General features: G+C 38.1%; 2 protein-coding genes across 2 annotated transcripts; both read left to right on the plus strand.

Annotated features, from left to right (window-relative positions):
• The first annotated feature begins 4,275 nt into the window (after positions 1-4,275).
• On the plus strand, positions 4,276-9,129 carry LOC127961454 (uncharacterized). Its single transcript, XM_052560552.1, has 13 exons — positions 4,276-4,447; positions 4,613-4,708; positions 4,794-5,023; positions 5,227-5,405; positions 5,497-5,584; positions 5,715-6,062; positions 6,174-6,291; positions 6,587-6,678; positions 6,761-6,875; positions 7,005-7,094; positions 7,537-7,698; positions 7,992-8,171; positions 8,263-9,129. The coding sequence occupies exons 1-13, from the start codon at positions 4,363-4,365 to the stop codon at positions 8,466-8,468; spliced, it is 1,989 nt and encodes a 662-aa protein (XP_052416512.1). The 5' UTR covers positions 4,276-4,362; the 3' UTR covers positions 8,469-9,129.
• A 3,556-nt stretch (positions 9,130-12,685) lies between these two features.
• Positions 12,686-18,312, plus strand: LOC127961925 (homeobox protein ESX1-like). Its single transcript, XM_052561241.1, has 8 exons — positions 12,686-12,712; positions 13,365-13,584; positions 13,717-13,885; positions 14,606-15,004; positions 17,157-17,249; positions 17,438-17,511; positions 17,610-17,653; positions 18,261-18,312. The coding sequence occupies exons 2-8, from the start codon at positions 13,372-13,374 to the stop codon at positions 18,310-18,312; spliced, it is 1,044 nt and encodes a 347-aa protein (XP_052417201.1). The 5' UTR covers positions 12,686-12,712; positions 13,365-13,371.
• Positions 18,313-20,297: the final 1,985 nt, after the last annotated feature.

Raw genomic sequence — 20,297 nt, forward strand, 5'->3', positions numbered from 1 at the left:
TCAGACCAAAAACTGTAAGTAATTTGTGCCGTAAGATTATATAAGAAAAACACAGACTTGTTCGATTAGAACAGGATTAAACTCAGAAGGTATGTCTGTGAAATTGACCTGTTCTGGAAAACTTTTCTATTCCAAACATAACTTATGACTAATGTTTGAGAAACTACTTTAGGAAGGGGCTGCAGTAGAGGTCTGCTTCAGTAAGACACTGGTGCTTTAAATCTCTCATGTACTTTTCTGTGTGCACGAAAATTTGGTGTGGTGACAAGTTTCCATGTCAGGTGCGTTCAAATAACTTTGGTCGGAGCAAGATGGAAACTAAATTATTAATTACAAGAATTTGCATTAGGTGCATTTTTGCTTTGTATGGTGTATTCAATTTAAGAAAGTGGGTTTGATTCCCAGTGTTGCAAGAACTGATAAGATGATACCTTGAATGCCATACTTTGTATAAAAGCCAAACACATGTATGTAAATATATAAAATTAATTTGGGGTATTGAAGTACTGCCTGAATCCCTTCCAAAATAAAATTAAAACAATAAGGAGAGTCTGAGCTTGGAAACAGCATGAAATTGCATTGCAATATATAGAGCATACAAAATAATAAGTTCCTTTTTTTTACATTAGTTAACGAAATCTAGCAATATATTTTAAACAATTTAATAGTATTAGTTAATGCTAAAGTGATGTAAATATGATGTTATTTTGTACACCTAACGTATATAGTTGTATTGTAAATTAAATAATAAAATTACTTCATTTTAGCAAATTAATATAGATACTGCATCCATTGCATCCGACATGTTTTTACTAACATGAACACATTAAAGAATTTTTTTCAAGTTCTGCGCTCGCAATTCACAACGTTCATGTGCATACAACTCGTAAATATGATATTTCCGACATGACTTGAACGCATCAAAAGTCACATTGTCCTACCAGACGAAATCTCTCTTTTCCCCTTTCACACACATTTTCCCTCTCTTTCTTTCTCCGTTTTCTCCGAGATCTATTTCCTCAGGGAGAACGGGGTGCTGGGTAAAAGAAGACAAGAAACTTTCAGACACACTACATTACTTTTTCATCAGCACATGGCAGCAGGAGACTCCCGAACGCGAGCGTGTGCACGTGAACAGCGGGATGTCCCCTCGTCGCATCTCCAGCAGGCCCTTTCCCACTTCATACTCACAAAATTGCATATTCCCAGAGACACTACGACTGCAACCCTGATCTCACGAAAGATTGAGACACGACGCACCAGCACACTCCCAGACTGTAAACTCACTCAGCTGTACTGTAAGGTCAACACAGACACACACAAACAGAGGGGACAGCGTTCTGTTTTGTGTTCAGCGGGGTTACCTTCAGGTCAAGTATGCTGAACTGAATGAAGTGATCACAAGAGGACTTAAAACCGGATATTTAAAGCTTAATAGCCAAACACTGTTTGTTGCTGTTGCAGAAAATGTGAACAGTGTAAAACTCAAAGGTGTCTCCGTGTGTGTGTGTTTGTGTGTGTGTGTGTGTGTGTGTGTGTGTGTAAGACTCTACTTGCAGATACTATAATTAAATAAAAGGCCACTTAAAAGACAAACACTTATAATACAGCAAAATAACAGCTGGATATTAAAGCACATTTTAAATTTTAAAGTATTTTTATGCTTTAAAGTAAACTTATTTTGATGTGTTAACTAACATACTAAAGCATATGTAAAGCTTGATTAACATTTTAACTGCAGAGTGTTAATATTATTAATATTTTGAATGTAATAAATATATGTAAATAAATGACATTTCAGAAATGGCATAAAGTATATTTTAGTCGATGCAATTACTTGTAAAGATAAAGTACTTAAATCCTACTTAAAGCTGCAGTAGGTAACTTTTGTAAAAATATATATTTTTTCACATATTTATTAAACCTGTCATTATGTCCTGACAGTAGAATATGAGACAGATAATCTGTGAAAAAATCAAGCTCCTCTGGCTCCTCCCAGTGCTCCTATTGCCATTGGCAGAAAGAAATCCGCTCCCGGTAAGAAACAACCAATCAGAGCTGCGGTCCGTAACTTTGTTTGTGTTCAAAATGTAGGAAAAAATGTATATAATAAGCGAGTACACCATGAATCCATTTTCCAAACCGTGTTTTTAGCTTGTCCTGAATCACTAGGGTACACCTATAATAAGTGTTTATATTCGGACTATTTTAGATTGCTTCGGGGATACCGTGGCGGAGTAACCAACCCAGTCTCATATAAAAACGTACCCTGACTACGTTGGTCCAAAGTGCAAAACGTAGAGGGGTTACAATAATGGCCCTTGAATTGTATGACTGTTACGTTTTTTTGCCAATTCTTTTCCTATTGTTTAGCGTCCAGGTCACGTGACTTTCAAGATTCCGACCGTGAGAACAAAAAAACATGGCGGACATTTCTCTCATTTTTAGTGAAAAAAATCAATATTTTGAGTTAGTCTCTGCATAAAAATAAGTTTTGATTACATTTCTAGCGAGAAATATATATTTTATTTTCAGAATATTCACTCAGTGGATGTACATAATCACTCGCTTGTTCTTTGTTGCGAAGATTTTTCTGATTTCGCCAGAATAACGTGAAACTGCAACGTTTTGGTTGCTATGGACGCTGCTATCACCTAGCATAGCTGTGGCCCCAGATTCCACATACTCTTCCTTGCGATTTCGCTCCGTCTGACAGATCAAACCCCTGCCCACTATATGCGTTTCGTCTGAGGTTGATTTGCTGAACAACACATTAATCCGTGGCAGCGGGAGAAACTAATGTTGACAAAGTGACGAGTTACGATCAGTCCGCTGTTTTTAATTTTGACATCTACCGGAACACCGGAACCTCCGTGCATTTTTTTATGGTTATTATTGTCCTCTGGCATGGTTTTAATATTGTTGTTCATATTTTCCTTCTCATTTTAATGTTTCTCTTTGTATTTTTTTTTTTTTTTTTTTTTGATGTATGGCATAATAAAAAAAATAAAAAATAATAACCTCCGTGCATTTGTGTGGTGCGATCTCATTGGTGGGTGTTGGGTGTTGACGCGTCAAGGCCCCACGAAGAAGAAGAAGAAGAAGAAGAAGAAGAAGAAGAAGAAGAAGAAGAAGAAGACGAAGAATACGAGGGAAAATAAGCAGGGAAAGTTAGACAAGGAGGAAAAAGAAGCGTGGAAAATTAACTTGACCAAGCTGAAAATGAATCACCTTGACCCCGAAGATGCCATATTCCTGGTTGATGCATTCCTGGATGAGTGCAAGGTAAATAACATCTCAGTTGTGGAAAAAGTATACGAATTACATACTAATTACAATGTCTAAGACCATAATAGGCTCTGAGGTATAGCAGGGAAGAAGTATCAATGTGCAAAATTGCAACACTCCAAACAAAGTGCAACTATACAGTACCAGGTTAAATGTCTTTATTCTGAGCTGAGTTCACACGTTAGAGCCAGTGAGAGTTTAATTCAATATTCTGTCAAAACGTTTAACTTTCTTTTCTATTTTTCAATGAAGAACGGGTTTTCTAGACAGGGCCACAACCGTTAGACTGAATTTTTACAATGTAATATTATAACATTGGTTTTATAATGAGATGTTTATAGGTGGTGATAACCTTGGTGGGTGGTGGTTTATTCTGTGGCTTAATTGTTTATTTAGGTGGATCAGCATGGACAAACTAAAGGAGGTTCAAAACAATCCACAAAGTTGTGTGTTTGGCCTGATGAGGACAAAGATGGTCAACCTCTGCCAAAAAGATGTAGAGCTGGAGAGAAACGAAAGCGAGATTCAGCTACTGGTTGGTTTTTTTGTCTGTTTTTTCATCATTAGTTGCATTCATTATTTATTGAGCAAGTTCTAAATTGATATTTATATTTTTGCAGTTTCTTCAGCAAGCGTTAAAAGCGTGTCCTGTGCTCCGTCTACCAGCACAACTGAAGACACAGTGATCATCGAAAATTTTGGTTTTTTTCCCTTAATACTTTTTTCCACATTTGTTATGTGGTAATTGCCCAGATTTAACAATGCCTTCTTCCATTTTCATTTTCAGACTCCCTCATTCAAGATGTCCGAGAACTCTTGGGAAGTGGTGATGAACAGTCTTTCCCCTCAGAGTGGAGTAACAGGCAAACTACCTCTCTGGAGAATTGGACAGTAATGAGGCCCTTCATGGTGAACAATATGTTGTCATCTGAGAAGCCCAAGGAGGGGGTTTGCCATCACTGTGGACACAAGGCTACAGTAGTGATGTGTAGGGACTGTTTACCACGATCACTCTACTGCACAGCCTGTGACCTTTCCACACATGAGGCCCTGGTGCTTCATAACAGAGCATCCATGGTGGAGGGGTTCTTCAGACAACTGCAGCCATCCACTTTTGTTCAGCAGCACGAGGGAGGGAAATTCTCCTATCATGAAAAAGGTGGTTTTTAAGTCTCAGGTTATATAGGCTGTTTTACATTTTACACAAATCCTGGTTTACTCCAACAAACATGCTGGATTAAGTTGTGTTTGATAGAAACAACACCCTCTCTGTTGAGTTTTGGGTTCCATTTACTCTAATATGTAAACTAATTCTGCTTTTTAGATTGCATGTTACCAATCGTTCCTCCCTGCTGCGACTGCTCCACTGGGCAAACAAGCTTTTCCAAGGGAAAGCCAGTTATTTTAATTGGAATGAATGGTAAAAAATTTTTTTTATTATTTCTTCATATTGTGTTTTTTGTTTCTTGTGAACAAGAGATAATTGTTTTTGTCTGAAATTTCAGGAAGATACAACCTCTTCCTTCCATCAGTAAACTGCTCCTGTGGAAAAACCTTGCCAGTGACCATAAGTGATCTGGTTGAAAGTGGTTACTGGCCAGCCACTGTCAATTTTGAGACCTTGTACATGGTGGACTTGTTCACCACGTATGAGGATCTAAAAATCACTGCCCCAGGGATGTCCAGACAAGCTTTTGTCAGCATGCTCGAGTGTCGTACAAAACTCTTCGGGCGAGTGAGTGGACTCATCATTTAGTTATCCTGTTTGGATCACCTTTTAGAGATTCATAGAACAGATTCATTGTTAGGACTTGTTGTTACAATCCCCAAAGTTTCAGCACATATTTCTTGACAGAGCCCTTTCTTCATCATGACCACAGTCTAAAGCCAACCTTCGACACAGTTACTTACGTTTTTGTTTTTCACTTTTGCTCTAAGAGTGGTAAGATTTGTGGGGACACAATGCAGAGGGCCTTCCTCGAATGGGCCTATGCCAAATTTGAGGTTGACAAGCTGTCTCAGGTCCAGCATTTTCAGTGCCCTGCATGCACACCATCCATGTTGGCAGTTGCAGTGGATGGGAACCGCAAATTATATCGTTTCAAAAGCCAACCAGGGTGTGTAACATTCATGTACAATGAAATGCTAGTGAGCCACAAATTACTTTTATATAGTAAATTTAACCCACATCTATATATTTCTTTCAAGACCTGATGGGTTTTTTGATGGAGTCTTTTTGGCCAATGATGCTGATGTGTCCTCCTTTGTTGATTACATCCATGAAACAACTGGACATGTAAGCTAAATTTATATTTCATGTGTAACACCACAATTTTACATTTTTATGAATGCTTGCCAGTTTTTTCCCCAAAATTTAAACATTATTTGGTTTGCAACAAATGCCATAATACCATGATCTTTTTAAGAATCCAGGGAAAGGGAGATGTGGTGCGGGTCAGTGGACCGCAGCACGAGAGTCTGCCAACAAGTCTGGAAGCAAACTAGACGAGGAAGGTGTTGAAGTTGCTGTCTGCCGTCATGGGGTTTTGCTCAAGGGACTGAATATGTTCCGTGGAGAAATATTTGCATACCCATTATATCTCCAGAAACAGCTAGCTTCACAGACCGTCCAGTTTTTTTGCTCTGATGTGGTCTGCAAATATTGGCCATATCTGCAGAAAGTTGTGGGCCACTGTCCAGAGTTGGAGGACTTGCTGAACATGCGCCCATTTCTCTCCATCATGCATGCAAAAGCGCATTCATGGATGTGTGAGGTAATAATGACAATTAGATGTATTACTTACCATTTGCAACACACATTATGATTGTCTTTCCTCTGCCCCTACTTGTTGTTTTCCAAATTATAACATTTAAATGTGTTTCAGTTAAAATGGGGGGGACGCAATCAAGAAGGAGCTGGAACAACAATCGGGGAGGAGGTTGAACAAGTTAACAGCTTCCTCTCTCGAGCAGCCATATGTTCCAAGTACATGTCAAAAGCCGGTAAGCATTTTTCATGTAAAGTTGTGTCCAAATTGAGACCAAGTGGTTTTAACACTAATGCTCGGCCTTTGCTTTTTAGAGTTCCATGCATAGGTGCTCCCTTAGAAAACAACTGTCTAGTCAGCACTTTTACACTGATCAGGATTCTCTTAATAATAATTTAACTTCTGACACGTTAATTAATTGTATGATTATTTCCAGGTTTATGTGACAATATTAGAGAATGATCAATGTAGTATCTGACCTGTGGTCCTCACTGTGAACCTAAATTACTGCACATACATTGTGTGTCAAGTTCGCACAGACATGCTAACTATCCAGGCAAGTGGCTGGAACAAGCGAAAGGCAGAAAACCTTGACCGGACACTGGCCAAAAGATACATCAAGGTACAACTAGGAAAATATGTATAATAACATTTTTGTTTTTAAATTCTCAGCATTTGTTAACAAGGATATTTCTTTTGGATAGACTGTACAAAGGATTGCAGAGGCAACAAAGGACCTGGAGAAACTCACAACTGAGTTATCTCTACAGCAAGACACAGTCCAGCAGTGGGTGTCTGATGTGCAGCAGTGGACCTCAGGTACTTTGAAAAAATTATTTGATGCGATATTTTAAGAATCATAGGCTCTGCTCTTGTACAGGGCATCTGAAAATAGGCTGATTGTAAACTGAAATTGGCATTAATCAATTTGTTTGTTGTCGTCCAAAGGAGCAACAATCCAAAATGACCTGCAGAGGACCATCGAGGGGCTATATTTGGGCATCAAACAGCGAAAATTTCAGCTGTATCGTCAGTCTGGTGAGAGCAGTAATGCAGATTTGTGAAAAATGAATTCACTACTGATTTATACATAGTAAAAATAGCAAAAGCCTTTTATTAAAAAAAAAAAAACATCTTTTGAAATAGGTTTACTACAAGTCAGGGCAGCATACTGAAAAACTGTCAAAATCATAATAAGGTTGAGTGCAATATCCAAATATTTCCAATATTTCTGCATAGTGCAGAGATATCCTGACCTACCAATTTTGTACTCTATTTAAAATAAAAAAAAGTAGATTCTGAAAAAAAAAAATTTTCACAATTTTTCAAATGATTATGAAACTTGTTAAGCAAAAATTATCACACAACATCTGTCACAATAATCATAAAACATACACACATATTGTGAAGTCTTACTTTGTATGGTGCTTTTGTGTAGTGATCGTGTGAATGTACACTCATTTTGTGTTTCTCATTGTAGGTGGGAACAAGCGAAGGCATCAACTGAGAAGAAAGATTGCTGTTGAGAAGAAAGCCTTGGAAGTTGCCATCAATGACCACAATGCTACTGTGGGGGAAGTTGAAAAACTGCCTCCTCCCAATGAACTCCTGGCTGTGGACAACTACTCCTGGCCATGGGAATGTAAGTACTTCCCCTGAAATGCACTGAATACAAATTGTTTGATTCACAGATCTTGATGTAAATATGGAATCCGATGTAAAAAAAAATGTTAAGACACTTGGGCAATATGCAAAAAAAAAGAATGCAGTAATTTGTAAATGGATGTGATCAGACCCCTTCGCGAAGCGCTGATGTTCTATCTCATCCTGTCAGGGTTTATTTCTCTATTGTAGTAGTACAGCATGCAAAACATCTTCTGTCCCAATATTTTTATAGGAGGTTGTAAGATAACACTTTGATGTAATGTATTGCAGGTCATGGTGATATGGAGCGAAAAAAAAATGTTTTTGACAAGGTAATGCTGCTGGCTAGACTAAAAGAAGAAGAATTTATTGTGGTTCGCGAAGTCAAGCAGCACATGGAGTACATGAGGAGTGTTGCTGGACTGATCGAAGAGTTTACCTTTCAGCTGACTGAAGACACCACTGGGAAATGTAAGGACAACACATAGGAAGTCTCTTTCTTCTATTTGCTTCTCTGGTAACCATTGGCTCATTTCTTTATATTTTAATGTCACATTCTCAGGCAGTACAGAGGGCTTAATGGAGAAAGGACGTGAAGGACTACTCTGTGTGCTGAAGAGAAGATTGCGTGAAGTTGAAGCACAACTGGCTAAAGCACGCACAACATACAAATGTATTCTTGGACTGCAAACATTGCCCTTAGATGACTTTTCTGAAGAGGAAGACTCAGAGAATACTTCCTCAACTGATGAGGAACTGGGAGAGTAGTTATTAGGGAGATGATGTGTTTACATTGTGTTGAACCCAAACGTCAGTGCTGTAATAACTTGTATGTGAAACCTGAGGTTATTTTACTGCTGTTGTAATATTTCTTTGTGTTTAGAGCATGTACTGCAAATTCCTCTGATACTGTAAAAACCCATAATGTTAGCCCATTAGTCCCCACCCTCTCCCCCAACCCAATCACTGGTGATTCACAACTGTCAAACATGACAAATTACCTTTGTTTTTTATAGCATTACTTTTTTGGTCAAAATGTATTGCGCATCCCTACATAGCTTCACTATAGTTTGTATATAGTGTACCTACTGTAGTTTACATAGCCTATTGTATTCTTACTCTCTCCAACAGTGTGCTATTCCAGCTTATGTTTCCACGTTAGTATAGTATATCAATACTCACTCACTCTCACACACACTCACTCGCTCAAACAACCACACACACAAACACACTCACTCGCTCACACACAAACTCACACACACATACATACATACACTCACTCTCACACACACTCTCACTCTCTCCTTCACACACGCGCACACACACACACACACACACACACACACACCCCTACCTTTCTAAATATATATAGTCTTTATTTTGTACAGGGCATAGTCTCTTAGCTCTAGAAAGCCTACTTTATTAATTTCACCCAGTAAAATGAACTGTTGTTTCAACTATAGTCATGTCTCTTTTGTTTGATTCATGAATAGTTTTCATTTAAGTCAGTTTACTGTTTTATCCCATTGTGTGAGTTGTTCCTTTCAAGTAAGTAGTATTAGGCCTATATTCTAAGGCAGGGGTCATCAACTACACTTGTCCGAGGGCCAAACCATTTCTCGGCAGACACTATCAGGGCCAGACACTCTTGTAAAATTAAACTGAATATTGTATCTTATAAGTAATATATTATTAGACATATATTATTATATATTATATTATTATATATTAATTAGCCTTTGCCAGTGTTAACTTACTCATATTACCTGTACGATAGCAAGCCACTAGGGCGAAAACGATATTTTAGGCTTCATATTCATGATGCTGTCAACTGCTCACGTGGGGAAGGTGACTGCAGCTGGACGAGGCGGCCAATCACAGCGAACTGATTGACATCCAGGCTAGGACTGCAGGCGCTTTATGCAGACATAACAGCTGTCAAGCGGAAATGTCAGAGGGGAAATGTCAATTCTTTCGCAAACTGTGTGATTGTTAAACTTTCCAAAAAATTTGTTTTGTGTCTCAATCATGTGACTCTCGAGGTTCCTGTCGGGAAAACAAAAACGGCGGACATTAAGTGGAAAATTAAATATCTCTTGTCTTAATTATATTTGTGTTTTATAACGCAGCACTAACGTTACAGTAGATCGACATCAAATAACGGTTTCAATAATCACGCCTTCAGTTATGAAAAATAAATGTGTGTGTGTTCTTTTTTTTAACATTTTTGATAAGGAAAGTAGCAACATTGTCCATGGCCGTTACTATGGAGATTAGGACAGTCCGCTTTGCGTTACGTGAGCAGAGCAGTTGGCGCGCTGGTCTCATGTTTTAGTTAAACTATCGTCATTAAACAAACATTTTTGTCCTCTTTTAGCAAAGATCATATACATGCAGTATAATTATTTATTAGTCAGTTTGTGATATTTGATATATTGGGTAGATATATGTTTTTACAACCCTAGCACAACCCTAAAACGGAAGAACTACAACTGGGGTGCTGATGTCAACACAATTACTGAAGAGGGGTCTAGGGAGTTGTAGTTTTTTTAAAAACACTGGGTTTTTCTTAAAATTGGAAGTTGTAAATACTTAATTGGTGGCATTCCAGGGATTTTAGGGGATATCAAACAAATTTTTGGCATCAGACTTTAAATATTGTCTTGTTCAATTGGGGATTTTTATTTTTACACCATAGCACACCCCCCTCCCCACCACATCCCTTTGTGACTATGCTGAATTTATAACCCATGTCAACATCTTTCTATTACAGTTTGTCTCATGTATGTAACCCTTTTTGTCCCATAATTATAAGCCTTCAAATATGCCCTGTGGTTAAGGTTCAAAGGTCAATATCTCAAAGCAGGAATAATATAGAACCTTTAGATTGATATATGTTACTCTCCAGGTCAAGACCTTTCCATAGATGTATTTGGTTAAGCTCTATGACAAAGTTAAAAAAAAAAATCACATTTTGGACATGTACCCTAACAGCCTCTGGTTCAGAGAGCACTTTGAGGGCTTCAAGTGTGTGTGTGTGTGTGTGTGTGTGTGTGTGTGTGTGTGTGTGTGTGTGTGTGCGTGTGTGCAGGGGCATCAGACTAGGGGTAAAACCAGTACTGATTACAAGGGCCCCAAAGGAAGAGAGGGTCCTTGAAAAGTCTGGAATATATTTTATTTTACCTGGATATTTTTAGGGAGGCCCATCAGGACTGCATAGGGCCCGGGATCTTGTGCAACGCCCCTGTGTGTGTGTGTGTTGAAATTATGATCAAAATGAGGATTGTTTGAGATTTTTTTTTATCTTTATGATTATGGAGGGTTTTATGCCAGGATGAACACAGTCATTCAAATCATTTATATATGCCACAGCAAATAGGCTACACAATGCATCTAATGATATAGTTAGATTTAAGTAGACAAGAAAAGTGTTTGCAGTGCTTTATTGGATGGCATGGTTCACTAGTATATAACTCTCTCTCACACACGCACGCGCACACACATACACACACTTGGATATGTGGTTTACGGGGACTCTCCATTTTTTTTTTTTTTACACCATTTAGTATGGTTTTTTAAAGCGGTATGGTTTATGAGGACACAGATGTCCTCACAAACCATGTTTTCGTTGTAATACCCATGTCATTATGCAAATTTGTGTCATCATAAACCATATACAAAAACACACACACACACACACACTAACAGCAGGCCCTGACAGGAGGGGACAGAGTAAAGGTACACAGGACCTACAATTTCCACACTTTTATCAGCCCCCGGTCTTCTTTTAGTCCAGTGGACCCGAACATCCTGTGTGTAATATAAATGTGGTGTTCAGTGTGTGGCCATTGAAAATGTGTTCAAATATATTTTCTATTGTAAATATTGTATTTATTTGTAAGTCGCTTTGGACAAAAGCATCTGCAAAAGGATTAAATAAATATATATTCTTCACAGAAAATGAGCCAAGGCCAAAGTGTCTGAGTTTGAACAAATAATTAATCGTACCATTTTTATTTTGATAAAAAATGAAAACGGGTCCAACAGACCCGAACACCATACAATGGTTAAATGTAACTGTCACAAAAGTGGCATCACGTTTTTACGTGTGGGCAACGTAGCTCTGAGAGGTCATTGATTGACACGTGGGTTGCCCTATCACAGAGGCACAGAGGTCAGCAGATTGACAAGTGAGTGGGGGGGGGGGGGTGTCCGCTCTTTCCGCCACCCAGCATTCATACCAGTGATGGGAAGTTCGGCTCTTTTGGCTCAGCTTCCAAAGAAGATCCGGCTCTTTCGACTCCTGAATGGGTCTTAATTTAGGATTTTTTCAGAGCTTTGTTTTACCATAATTTTGCAAATATTAATGGTTTGTGTGTTGAAAACCCTTTCATGTGCAGTATTTTTTATGAGAATCATTATAATTGCTTAAGTTTTGTGCATTTATTTTGTTACAAAACCAGTCTTTTGTTTAATATTTTAAACAAAAATTTTATTGCACAAATTAACAACAAAACCGCAAATAAATCCACAGAACTAGAACCAAAGTCAAGCAAACAGTTTTAATGTCCTCAGTGAAGATTGGCATTCAAAAAAAATCAGATGCCTCAGCTTTGATGGACTGATCATATTTCTTTTTTCTGTGATTATCTGCCCTGTTTTTTTAGATTCTCTCTGAAGGAACAGATGTTGCCACAATACACACAGTCTCCCCTCCATTAACGTTGTTACGACTCGTTAACTTGCAGTGGAATGCCGCTTCACTTCACCCCCCTCTCTGTTTTTACATAATGTTATGATCCCATATACTCACATCTGATTGGCCTCGATGCGATTGCTGACCAATCACAACAAAGTTCTGCCTTGAGGTAAGCAGCCAAAGGAAAAACATTTTTGGAGCCGGCTCTCAATCGAAGCGAACCGGCTCTTCTGATTCACTACAAAGCATCGGCTCTCAGAGCCGCATCTTTTGCGCATGACCCATCACTAATTCATACTGTACATCCTCAAAGGTAGGTAATGAATACACGTAGTGATATCAACATATGCTTACGGAACCGGAATAATAAAGTTAGTTAGCGCTGTCTAAGCCATCATTCGTTAATTATTTATCACCATGAATTTATAGGGATGTGTCCAAGGACATAGGGGTTTATCCAGCATTAACGTATATTAGCCTACCCATTTAACGTTAGCTGCAGTTGGCGGCAATGTGCTAATCGAGTTCAGAATGATAAGTTGAAAACTTTATTGATTCCAAATTCATTTCACTGCAGCAGAACAGTCAACTGCATCAATATTTTTTCCGTGGCCGGATAATTTCATACGTCTTTTATTAATGGCCCGCGGTAAATCGCACTCCCACCACTCACTCAAACTACAAATCCCAAAATGCACTGCAATAGCTTACACACAGGTCATTAAAACGGCTCAAGGGCAGAAATGTTTAGTCATTTAAACGCAAAATAAACTACATCGATATTAATGATATCTCGTGCTGTATCGCGTTTGAAAATATGAAACACACATGAAGTGTTGATATCTGACACTAGCCTACTGATAATACTGAAATAGTCCAAATTACAAATATTTGTAATGTAACACTTAAATAAGGCAGTTCCTATGTCTCTTTGGTTATTAAATGTTGATTGTTTTATATTCTAGTTTTAAGATGCCACGAGGGTCAACAATAACAACCTGTGTGGGCTGCAAAGCAGCTATTGGTGTGGCCACCAAGACCTGCAAATATTGCCAGTCTGTACAGCCAAGAAAGCAAAGACTGGCAAAAAAACTTAAGAATTTTGAGGACAGAAAGGAGAAGTGGTTCAAAAACCAAACCAAAAACCAAACCACCTCTCATGTTATTGATGAGGCATCTGTCTTGGTATGTGTTTAACGTCTGTAGCCCACAATGTTTAAGACATTTATAATTGCCTATATTTCTGTGTGTGTGTATATATATATATATATATATATATATATATATATATATATAATATTATATCTTTATTTTCAGGTCGAAAAGTTAAACACATTGGGGTACAAGGCCATAGTCTTCATTGGAAAGAAAACAAAGAAACAGAAAACCTGGTCCGCACAAGTCCTCCAGCCAAAATGGCAGCTGTCAGACCATTCTGCAAAATGCCTGGACAGGATGAAGGCTCTTTATGAACTGTTAATTGATGGTAAGTGTGTGCGATTATTTAGAATCTTACTCCATAGTCAACATAAAAATAAATGTGACAGCAATTACAGTTGTGGATTTTCTTGGTACCGCTGTCACAGGGCAAACCACAGTGGGCCAAAAATAGCTATTCATTTGTTGCTTCATCAAATTTGGTCTTTGCTTTATCCAATAGGTGTTTCTTTTAGTTTCTTTTGTTTAATAAAAAATGTTTCTACTTTCAGAGTCTTACATATTAATATATAAATATATATATCATCTTTGACTTTGGGAAACACTGGTCAGCCTTTTTTTAATTTTCTGATGGTTTATGGACCAAACAACTTATTGATTAATTGAAAAGATTATGAAAATAACAGTTGTTTGCAGACCTAGTTTCTTTTACTAGTCAGTGAGCCACATAGCTCACTGATTTGTCTGCTATACATAGCAAAATAGTCAACAGCAAGAGGCATTGCTCAATTCAACTTAAAAAAACTATAAACACATATCTCCACTTCACATGAGATAATGAGATCCTACAATTTGCACCAGAGTACAAAATCAGCCTCACCTCAGTTCTACAGAGAGCATAGAGTCCATAGGGCAGCATTTATAGACAGAAGAATACAAAAGACAAATGTACTGGACATTTCCTTATGGAGCACAGTCCATGCTAAAAAAAGGGGACCTTTGTTCTTATTACAGGAGGTGAATAATTTCCTCTTTTTGTACCATTTAGGTTGTACTAACCAGCAGCCCGCCACCGGTCCTCCTCCCATCCAGTCCACCACCAGTCCTCCTCCTCCTCCCATCCAGTGCACCACCAGTCCTCCTCCTCCTTCCATCCAGTCCATCACCAGTCCTCCTCCCATCCAGTCCATCACCAGTCCTCCTTCCATCCAGTCCATCACCAGTCCTCCTCCTCCTCCCATCCAGTCCATCACCAGTCCTCCTCCCATCCAGTCCATCACCAGTCCTCCTCCCATCCAGTCCATCACCAGTCCTCCTCCCATCCAGTCCATCACCAGTCCTCCTCCCATCCAGTCCATCACCAGTCCTCCTCCAATCCAGTCCACCATCCAGCTCACCACCAGTCCTCCCATCCTACCCCTCACAGAACCACCTCAGCAGAAACGAAGTAAGTTATGTTGATATTTTCAAATAGCATATAAATCATTATTCAATTGCTAGTCATCTTTTTTTTCATATGTTGTTTAATCACGGTATACATGATAACCATGTTAAACATTTAATCTGTCTCTCCTTCTTAAACTGAAACAATACTCTAAACAAGGAAATGTATTTAAATTTGAAAAAAAGAAAAAAATCCAATGACCGATTAGTGTGAGGTGACTTTTGAGGTGTTATACCAGTAACTACTGTAATATGTAGGTCTGGATAAGTTGCCTTTCAAATATTACTAAAGGGAAATATAACATTTTTAAAATTCTGCCAGGAAGATTGACAGATGCTGAAGCAAAAACAAACTTTTGGCAAGTGAATTACTGAAGTGGTATCAGCCACAATGTGCCACTAGAACAGCTTCAATCTATATTGGAACTGATGATGATGGAGAGCACTGTTGCACATCCAAGGTCTGCTGTAGGTGTTTGGTGACTCATTTTTAGCTGTATAGGATTCACTTCAGTCTACTGTGCATATGGACAAGCTCAGTATGTGCACACACACACATCAAAATACATGGCTGTAACAATTAACATCCTATGCTGGTTTCTGTTAAGTAAGGGATAATGTATAGCGAGGCGGTTGTTATAGCGAATACAACCACGACAGGCTGATCGGGTCTACCAAAATGGCTACCTACCAAATAAAGAAATAATTTTACACAAAATATTGATTTAAAAAAGGAGTTTATTGATTTTAAAACGATTGTATTGCTTCCGTTAAAGAACACCGTGTCCATGGGAACGCTCTGTTTTTCCATGGCAACGGTGTGTAATACTTATCAGTGGTCTGTTATCAAGAAATAACATTCTACATTAGAATTTAACCAAACCATGTAATAATAAATGATAATCAACTCAAAATATGTGTAACTTAGCAAGCTTTCATATTCTGTGGGGAGCGTGGATTCATGTCATCGTAATCAATTTCTTATTTCTCAGTTTGTTTATATGTGTTTATACACTTATAAATTAGGCCCCTGATGATCATAAAAAACCCTATTCCAGTGGAGTTCCTATGTTCAATGAATTTACAATGAAGACAAGATATTTAATGTTCAAACTGAAAAGCTTTACTGTTTGTTTACAAAGATTCTCTCATTTTGAATGTCATGGGGCATGGGTATGCCATGGACACTAACACACCCCCATGGCTTTTGAACTTAGCACTGATAACAATCTGGGTGGTCCTTTTCCTCTTTATCCCGAGGTACACAACGTCCATGATTTCAAAAATCTATTTCAAATGCGGACAGCACTCATAGCACTTGTAGTAGCGACAAACTGTGTTAACTGACAATTGTTTTCCAAAGTGTTCCTGAGCCCACATTAATATCCTTTACAGTAGTGATTCCCACCATCACATAACATCCCCAGAAGGCTCATTCATTCATAACCAAGGATGACTTGCTCGTGAATGAATTCCAGGGATGCCCCTTTTATGCCTAATCATGACACTCACGTGTTTCCAATGAACCTGTTCACCTGTGGAATGTTCCAAACATTCCCAGTCTTGATTCTGTCCCAGGTTTTTAGGAGTATGTTGCAGGGCTCAAATTCAAAATGAGTTAATATTAGCTAAAAAACAATAAAGTTTTTCAGCTTGTCTTTGTAGAGTATTCAATTTAATATAGGTTGAAAATGATTTGCAAATAGTTGTATTATGTTTTTATTTTCGTTTTACAGTTGACCAAGCTTCATTGAAACTGGGGTTTGTAAAACCCATTGAATCAGATTGACAAAATCTTCATACTTAGTAATTCATTCTGTGAGACACTGTGGTCTGTGAATTGAAGTCTGGAAGACACATCTCCAGACAATATTGAGGTTATAGGATAAAGGTAATTTGTGTAGGAGGAACTACATTCATTGTCTTTTCCTTCAATTGGTCACCTGTGTGTACATCTTGTAGTCTATAACCCTTGGTAGAGCGAAGAAGTGACCATACAGCATATGGTTAAACAATTTCCATGAATTTCAATGAGTGCCTATATCTATATCTATATCTTTCCAATTGTAATGTGATATTATATATTTGTTATTGGAATAAAGGTATTTAGACCAGTATTCATTGTAATAACAGCTACATTTCCTTAATCTCAACAGATTTGTCTGCAAACAATAAAAAGAAGCAGCAGAATTCTGCAGCCTCAGACATGTCTACAAGGAAGAAACTGAGGGGGAAAAAATCACCCAAAGGTTATTAAGCTTTCCTAGATTTACATTTCACCATTTCAAATCAGATTTCAAATAAAGTGATTATTTTACCCTAGCCAGATGTACGTAAGTCATAAATATATCATGTTGTGTTGCCTGTCAAAATAATTTTTTAATTAATTGATGAAGATGTATGAGGTCAAACTCATGTACTTTTTTTGCTCTTTTAGAATGTAACCATGGTATCCTAGAAGGGGAACCTTACTACCCAGTGAAGAGGGTGATCCGCTGCAAAATGCAGAAGGTTAGCTTTACAATAATTAAAAGTCTTAGATGTACTCAGTGGAATTGCAGCACCCCAACTGGAAACCCCTTAACCACATAACTTTGATGTTTTTTCAGGGGATCCAAATGAAGTTGGTGGAATGGGAGCCCTGTTCACTCTGGTATGTACAATTTATCATAGTTTTGATTGGAATAACCTAATTCTTAGCACTTCAAAACTTAAAGTAATATCCTTAGTTTGTATTTGTGGGTGGCTGTGGCTCAGTGTGTCGAAGTGTCCTTGGGCACTCTTCGAGAGAGTTGCACATCTAATGCTGGCTATTTCACATGCAAGCATGTCAGTCAATGAAATAATCCATGCCATGGGACCTTTAAGGCAGATAAACCTGACTGCCATAATTGAAAGACATATGTTGAACATAAGAACCAATTTATTCTGAGCAAAAGGGGAGGTCTTTCCTGACCAAATTTTCAAGACTAATATTGTGCAGCAAATTGCAGAGGTCTTTTACAATGGATACCTTCAGAGCAGAGGTATATGATTTCAAATAACCGGCTACACCGTAGGTAATGCATATTCAAACCTTAACCAAAATATTACCATAGGCAGGGAATTTACTGTTATCAGGTTACTGTAAGTTTATAAACCTACTGAATGAAGGGGTGGCTTGCTGTTCCTCATTGCCCTTAACCTTGTCATGTTTGTTTTGAATTTAATTCATGGCTGATGTAAAGACCTAAATTAATAACAATCTCTTTTTATTACAGTGGGCAAACTTGGCCGCCACAGTGGGTGACGGAGGAGAACACCACAAATTAAGGAAATGTTCAATCCCATTGTTTTGTTCCATAAGCTATGTGTATGTTGTTTACAGTATATTAAAAAAATTAAAATTCAAAAGCCTGAAAGACTCCCACTTTGTTGCAACCAGAGAACACATGCTGTTTTTACAAAAGCTTGACAGATCATCTCTCTCCTTCACACATAGATGATAGATAGATAGATATTGCATACTTCAAATAATATAAATAAAATTTATTCACCTCCATGCAGAGAAAAACTTGATAATACACCAGAAATAAGTTATTACCACTGATCTTTAATATAGATCAGTGGTTATTACTAAGACCAGACACGTGGTGGCAGCACTGAATATGTCATAAGAAACGTCATCACATCAGTGGAACACTGCCTGGATATTTATTGAAATATTATGCTCGAGGAGTAATACCACAAATAACACGCCAGTCCATATTCTTGGACTAACAATGATTCCAAACTAAAAAAAGTACTTCTTTTTTGTAACTCGTCACTTTGTCAACATTAGTTTCTCCCGCTGCCACCTCAGACGAAACCATAGACTGTAAAAAAATATGGACGTAGTGTCCGTGACGTCACCCATAGACTCCTCGGTTTTGAAGCCTAAAGTTTGCAGAGCGGGCCGTTGCCATCTTGGCAGCGCGTTACCGCGTGACTCTCCCGGATAATCGAAAATGGGCAAAAAGGCGGGAGCTGATTGCTGAAGCCACGCCCACCTATCGCGACGGCATTGTCAGCAGCGGCAATCCACCTGTCACTCAAATGGCCACGCCCTTAATTATGCAGAACTTTAAGGCTTAATATAATTTAAACGGATGAGTTATAAAAAAAATCACCCCCCTCACAGTTGTCATGAAGGGCAAAATTAGCAATGTAGACCAAAATCATTTTTTGAACCAGGCTGTAAACGTTTTTTTCTGCTGTAAAGTTGGGCATTTTAACACGAGGAGTCTATGGGAATGACTCCCTTCTGCAACTAGCCTCAAGCGGCCGGTCGATGAATTGCAGTTTTAGTCACTTCTTTATTGGCTTCACGAGAGAGAGCGTGAGGTTGCCGCTCGGAAGAAACGCATATAGTGGGCAGGGGTTTGATCTGTCAGACGGAGCGAAATCGCAAGGAAGAGTATGTGGAATCTGGGGCCACAGCTATGCTAGGCGATAGCAGCGTCCATAGCAACCAAAACGTTGCAGTTTCACGTTATTCTGGCGAAATCAGAAAAATCTTCGCAACAACGAACAAGCGAGTGATTATGTACATTCACTGAGTGAATATTCTGAAAATAAAATATATATTTCTCGCTAGAAATGTAATCAAAACTTATTTTTATGCAGAGACTAACTCAAAATATTGATTTTTTTTTCACTAAAAATGAGAAATGTCCGCCATGTTTTTTTGTTCTCACGGTCGGAATCTTGAAAGTCACGTGACTTGGACGCTAAACTATAGGAAAAGAATTGGCAAAAAAAACGTAACAGTTATACAATTCAAGGGCCATTATTGTAACCCCTCTACGTTTTGCACTTTGGACCAACGTAGTCAGGGTACGTTTTTATATGAGACTGGGTTGGAGTAACCCAGTACCTTTGTGATTCTTCATAGACATAAACAGAGAGAAGTAGATACGGCTACGATGTTCTTCCGCAAGATGCAAGCAGTTCTGTTTATTAACCGCTAGAGCTTCGAAAGTTACCGACTGCAGATTTAAGTGGGTAAAAAAAATAAAAAAAATCTTATTTAAATTTAAACTTTAAAATATTTCCAGTTAATTGCAATTAAAATATTATTATTTATAAATATAATAGTGTCCAAAGACATTGCATTCAGTATGCACGTAAAGGCACACTATGTAACTTTACTGTTCAAAATGTATATAATGAACAGCACAGCATCAACAATCCATTTTCTGAGTAATTCTTAAAAAAACTAAAAGAAAAACTAATGTGTACTTATTTATCACAAAGAAATTCAAAGGCACCTACACCTG

The sequence above is a fragment of the Carassius gibelio genome, chromosome B7, assembly GCF_023724105.1.
Source record: "Carassius gibelio isolate Cgi1373 ecotype wild population from Czech Republic chromosome B7, carGib1.2-hapl.c, whole genome shotgun sequence".
In the NCBI taxonomy this organism is placed as follows: Eukaryota; Metazoa; Chordata; class Actinopteri; order Cypriniformes; family Cyprinidae; genus Carassius; species Carassius gibelio.